Source organism: Triticum aestivum, chromosome 2D, assembly GCF_018294505.1.
Source record: "Triticum aestivum cultivar Chinese Spring chromosome 2D, IWGSC CS RefSeq v2.1, whole genome shotgun sequence".
Lineage (NCBI taxonomy): Eukaryota > Viridiplantae > Streptophyta > Magnoliopsida > Poales > Poaceae > Triticum > Triticum aestivum.
This window is the reverse complement of record NC_057799.1, coordinates 633,252,411-633,257,786: the sequence shown is the minus strand read 5'-3', so window position 1 is coordinate 633,257,786 and position 5,376 is coordinate 633,252,411. Positions and strand designations below refer to the sequence as shown.

Sequence of the window (5,376 nt, the reverse complement as noted above, 5' to 3'; positions counted from 1 at the left end):
ATTCAGCTCAGAAAATCCTTCCATAATTTGCCTACCACCATTCAACTCAGGGAAAACACATGGGGGGGCATGGTCATGTGAAGGAGAAACTATTTCAAAATAAGCATTTCACACTAAGTCAAGTTGCCTGATTCTATAAATGGATTGCTTGTAAAAACAGTTTGAATTGCCTGGATAACATGATAGACCTTGCCTGGGCAAAAGTGCATTGTGCAAAGGCTGACAAAAGAAATGCAATGATATATTGTCATACCTGGTATCAAGATCTGGTGATTCTTCTTCATTAATTCTCCCATGCAAAATAACCGATGCATACAATGTATTTGCTTCGGGTTTGGACATGTAGACTTTCTTCTCATTATAGTCAATGAATGGTGACCTCTTGCAAGGAGGTGGCTTGATAATCCTTCTCTCGAATTGATGTGGATGCATCTCTCCTGAGCTACTACTGCTGTAAACCTTGCTGCCTGACCCCACTTCTCCTTGGTTGGAACTTTTTTCAGGTGTTTGGTACGCATTTCCTTCTGCTTGCGCACACGGTTCATCTATGCCTTCAACGTCCAACAGATAATCGTCATCGATTATATCGATGATTGGCTGGGTATGTACTGGAAGTTCCTTGAACTCATGCTCTGCAAATGTGCTTGATCCAACATGTTGATGTGCTCTGTTGTCTGCAGATCCTGTGGGCAAATCATCTATGCCTAGATCGAAACTTGGTGCTGGGTAGTACTCTCTGAAAAATTCATTTGGTCTTTTGGTGTCCCTTTGCTCAAAATGTTGTTTATCTTTATTCGCTGAGGTGTGATTTGTGGAGTTGGATTGGGGATTCTTGCTGTTTGGATCAACACACCTTGCAAACAGCTCACTCATTGATTTCTAGTGCATTGGTTGTCTTCCCACTAACACGCATGAATTCATCATACCGCTCCTCCACATCAGAGAAATGGGAAGTGTTCCCCTGGACAGTTGCTTCTACTACTTCTGGAACACTTGTGGCCTCAGGTTCGGCAAGCACAGTTGAGCAGACAGGCAATTTCCCTAAGGTTCTTAGCAACTTTTGTTCTGGACTTTGTCCCATGGTTACAGCTTCAGGCAAGTCTTGTATCCTTTTGATCTCCATACATGACACCGGAGGGATGTTCTCTTTCTCCTTCTTATGTCCTGCATGATTTAATGCTGCAGCCTCAGGTGATGCCTTGAAATCTTGCACCTTGGCCCTCTGGATACCATTGGCTGACTGCATCACATTTCCTCGAGACGGGAAAGGCACTTGGCCATTTAAGTCACCTAGTGGTTGTGTTCCGCTGTGGTTTCCTGTGCTTACTAGCACTGTGGGTCCCTTTTTGAGTTGAACTGGCCTTACTTTTATGGGGTCAAGTGTTCTCTCTGCAGAACTTGCCTGGAAAACAGCTGGTCTTGCTTCCTGCTTGGACTGAGTTGCCAGAATATGTGATCCACTTGCTTGACATTGGGAATGAAAATTACCCAACTGCTTTGGATCTGCTCCTGTAGGTACTGCCTCATCTCTAACTTTGCTGCACGGGGGTACTGCTGAGCTTGATGGTGTACTCTTTACCACCTGTGTTTTGTCATTCTCATGAATTGCCTCTTTTGTTTCAGAATTTGCCTGTTGTTGCTGCTGAGAAGGAATAGATTTTTTCATGGCTGACTGCCTTGACTTTCCCCCTTGGCCATAACCGGGATTTTCGGCACGATATGCTTGCGGATGCATTGCTGTTTCATTCATCACAGATGGCTCTAATACGAAACTGACAGTTTTCTTCATCTTCTTTGATGGCGGGAGTGGTGGTAGTTGGGTTGGACGAGCATTCTTTGGTTCTGTAGCTTCATTTAGAGCGCCCATTTCTCTCATTATTTTCTGGCGAACCGGCATTGGACATATTTCCTTACGGTTGAAAGTGAAGACCATTTCCAAGTCTTTCTTCCTCAACAACTCTTCGAACATCCTCCTCGCTTCGGTTGCCATGGATATGTCATCAATATCCAACATTTCTTTCACTTCAAAAACAAGGAAGCGTGGTTTTGGGGAAACAACGGTTTTGAATTCTGTCATCACAAGGTCTCTGATGGAGATCCTATCTGCCTCATCCAATCCTTTTGCCTTTCTGTCCCTCTTCTTTTCAATCAGAAATTGCAGCATGCATTGTTCATCATCATCGCTGCTTGGGTTTTCAGCTACGGGATCCTCATCCCGACCGGAGCCACCATTGCTGCCTGAACCACCGTTGCCACCTCCACTGTCATCTTCATCATCTTCATCCTGCTTCCCCTGCCCATCATCTTCCTTGTCTTTATCATTCCCATCGCCTTCTTCATCGTCATCGTCCTCCTTTCCTTCATCCTCTTCTTTTTTTCGTCATCCTCTTCTTCATCATCATCTTCATTGTCCTCATTCCTCTCAGTTCCGTCTTCCCTCCCCATGTCAGCACTTGCCCCCTCGTGGTGATCCACCATTTGTCGTGCTCCCTGGCTACTTGATATCCCCTGAACTCCACTTGATCCATCATTACCATCATCGTTGTCTGCACTGCCATCGCTATCGCTTTCATCACTACCTTTATCCCTGCCATCTCCCTCGCTTTCACTATCGGCTGCCTCGCTGTCGTCGCTGTCGGAATTAAACGATTCCTCCTCACTTGCTAAGCTGTCTCTTCCGGTTGGTACTCGCTTGCCCCTTCTATTAGACTGCCGCCTGCTTGTCTCCACAGTAGTAGGATCTGCCTCCTTTGTCCCCCATTCATCATCATCTATCTTCCCAACCCCAGTCACGAGCTTCCCCACTGCATGTGAAATTACGGAACACATTTCGTGCACCAACCCTGTGAGCTTCTTTTGCTTTTGTAAAACACAAAAGTGGATGGTAGAGAACATGATAAGTACATATCTTCTATTCAAGATTCTGAAAAAATGGCTGAATGCACAAATGGCGATAAAAAGGGGAACAACATTGAGAGGGAAAAACAAGTGCTAGATAACTTACTGTTTTGTCATACAACTCGGGCAATCTTGTGGCAACAAATTTGGTGATGTGGTCCATACTGCCAAACAAGCTATCATCCGCACACCGGAAAAACTCCATCTTGAGCTGGTGGTTTATAGCCAAAGAAGATAAAAAAACTATGAGTGACAACAATTCTGGCACTCCCATACAAAAAAGAACTGAGAAAATGAAGAAAAATAGTACTACTAATTGTCTGAAAATTACTGCAACCATTATGCCACTTCCCTGTTGCCTACTATTAGTGGATACTGTAATCAGCAAAAAAGAAGAACTGGTATGCAAGTTGCTACTTTTCAGAACATAAGTTGCTTGTGTTGTTGTATAAACTTGCTACTTTTCAACATGTAAATTGCACACACAAAAAAAGAGCTAAAAATATACTACAGCAGCTACCATTAAATACAACAAACCAACAAATCCTTCTTGTAAACATTATCCAACTGTGTGCATGGCAAACGAAAAAGGTTCAGAGAAGTCTGATAACTACTTGGACCCACTTGAAATATATGTGAAGCACTTGCCCAAAATGTTACATTACCTTGCTTGGTCTTTCAAAGTGAATTGCCTACTCTAAAATAGTAGTGTTGCCTAAAAACAATATGACAATAATATATATATCCTAAAACAGAAAAATTGAGTTACCCGCAATTTGCCGTATTCTCTTGGAGCCTTCCTGTCCTTCTTGATAACTTTGGAAATTAAATCTGAATTCCAAACTGAAACCCTTGGTACCAAGTTCGGGATTGGCTCATCAACATCCAGAGAGTCTAGGTACAACAGCTGCGTAAAGACAAGGAAAAAGAACACAAAGTTTAAGTTAGCTAATGATTGCAAAAAAAGAAAAGAAAAGTAAACAATGGATGCTTAAAAAAACAAAACAGCTTGAAGCACTTACAACAAGGTGGAAAACACAACAACAAACATCCTTCTTGTTGGCACGCCCCGAAGTGAACGCAAGCTTTAGTTGATCAACAACAAACTGGCATATATTGGTTTCCGTTATTCCATTGACATCCATGACCGCCGGGAAGCTCTTTGGGGAAATACTCAAACTAGTTGAAGGGGCAAGGAAGCACGAAAAAACAAGAGCTAGCCAAGCGCGGACAAAGTCATCATCATGAGATCCTCCCATGTCTATGATCATCTTGCACCATTCTGTGAGGGTTGGGGAGTTCTTGGATGTGATGTTGTAAATACTGTACATTGCCTTTGTGATTTCAGGCCGATTCTCGAAGCACACCTTCTTGCCCCTGTTTGGCAAACCGCATATCCTACGGACACTTGCGGCATCTACAGGAATCTTCCCCCTTTCTGGAATGACTATCTGCGAAATCTCAGGGTCGTAATGCTTCATTATCCACTGGCTAAGATCTCCGGGCATGCTACTCGTTGCAAGATCCAGAATGCCACCAAATTCTTTTCCAATGATGACCCTTTTTGGTCAGGAACCAAGTCCTTGTTCAACTTGCAGAGCCTTGCAGGGGATGCCCTGTTCCTACGACCCTATTGGACATGAGGAAAAAATAGAAAAAAGGAATTAGCAAAGGAAAAAAGGTTCATCACAACATAGGCAACTTACTAAGCATTGCTGGGCAACTGCTTAGTAAAACTGAGGCAACTATGCACATACCTCAGTTCCTCCCTTCTTCTGGCGTTTTGGTTTTGGAGGTTGGTCGACGTCTGCACCTTCGACATTTTTATTCCCAACATCTGCAGCTTGGCTCTCGTTACTATTCTCATTACTAATAATATCATCAGGACGCTTCCCCCGTGCAATAACTGCTTTAGTTCTCTGACGCTTGTACCCAGTTATTGGTGCACTGCTTCGTGGCTAGAAGATGGAAACCACATAAATCAATGAAAAGTGGAAAACAAACTATGTTTTGTACAGGAAGAACATAAAACTTCCTGAGCATGTGCACACCTGTGTTTGATGCTCTTCATTCCCATGAGATGCAAGGTCATCATGACTTGATCCAACAAGTCCATCCTGTTTTGACTTATGACTTGTCCCAGCCATCTATTTTCTGCTGCATATTTAAAGGACAAACAGTGAGATTCATCATTAAAAAAATAGAAAAATGATTCTGAAAGAACTCTATATCATCCAAAAAAATTCGTTTGACTAAATTCTTACTAAACTAAGCAAACAACAATTTACAAAAAAAAAGTGGACAATGAAAAGGGTTGTAAACTATCTGATTTTCACTATGTTACAACTGTGCTACAATTGGCCCTATTACCCTCCCTCTACATGTCCTATAAACTCTGAAACAAATCAAAGCACCTAAAACAAAATCACTGAATGACTTCTCATGAAGTGCTTAAAACTGTCCTACAATTAGCCCTAT

At 42.6% G+C, this 5,376-nt stretch overlaps 1 protein-coding gene across 1 annotated transcript; it reads right to left on the bottom strand.

The window, feature by feature from the left end:
- Positions 1–2,199: 2,199 nt before the first annotated feature.
- Positions 2,200–5,376, bottom strand: LOC123056114 (uncharacterized). The gene is made up of 6 exons (XM_044479846.1): positions 4,950–5,376; positions 4,656–4,856; positions 3,921–4,528; positions 3,668–3,805; positions 3,005–3,109; positions 2,200–2,859 (listed from the first exon to the last, which is right to left on the bottom strand). Exons 3-6 carry the CDS (start codon positions 4,404–4,406, stop codon positions 2,200–2,202), a joined length of 1,389 nt encoding a protein of 462 aa, XP_044335781.1. The 5' UTR covers positions 4,407–4,528; positions 4,656–4,856; positions 4,950–5,376.

Coding starts and splice junctions, on each gene's coding strand:
- LOC123056114 (XM_044479846.1), bottom strand. CDS start 4,406: ATGCCCGGAGATCTTAGCCAGTGGATAATGAAGCATTACGACCCTGAG. Junction 3,806..3,920: donor GTTGTGTTTTCCACCTTGTT/GTAAGTGCTTCA, acceptor GTCTTTACGCAG/CTGTTGTACCTAGACTCTCT. Junction 2,860..3,004: donor CCGAGTTGTATGACAAAACA/GTAAGTTATCTA, acceptor GTTTTACAAAAG/CAAAAGAAGCTCACAGGGTT.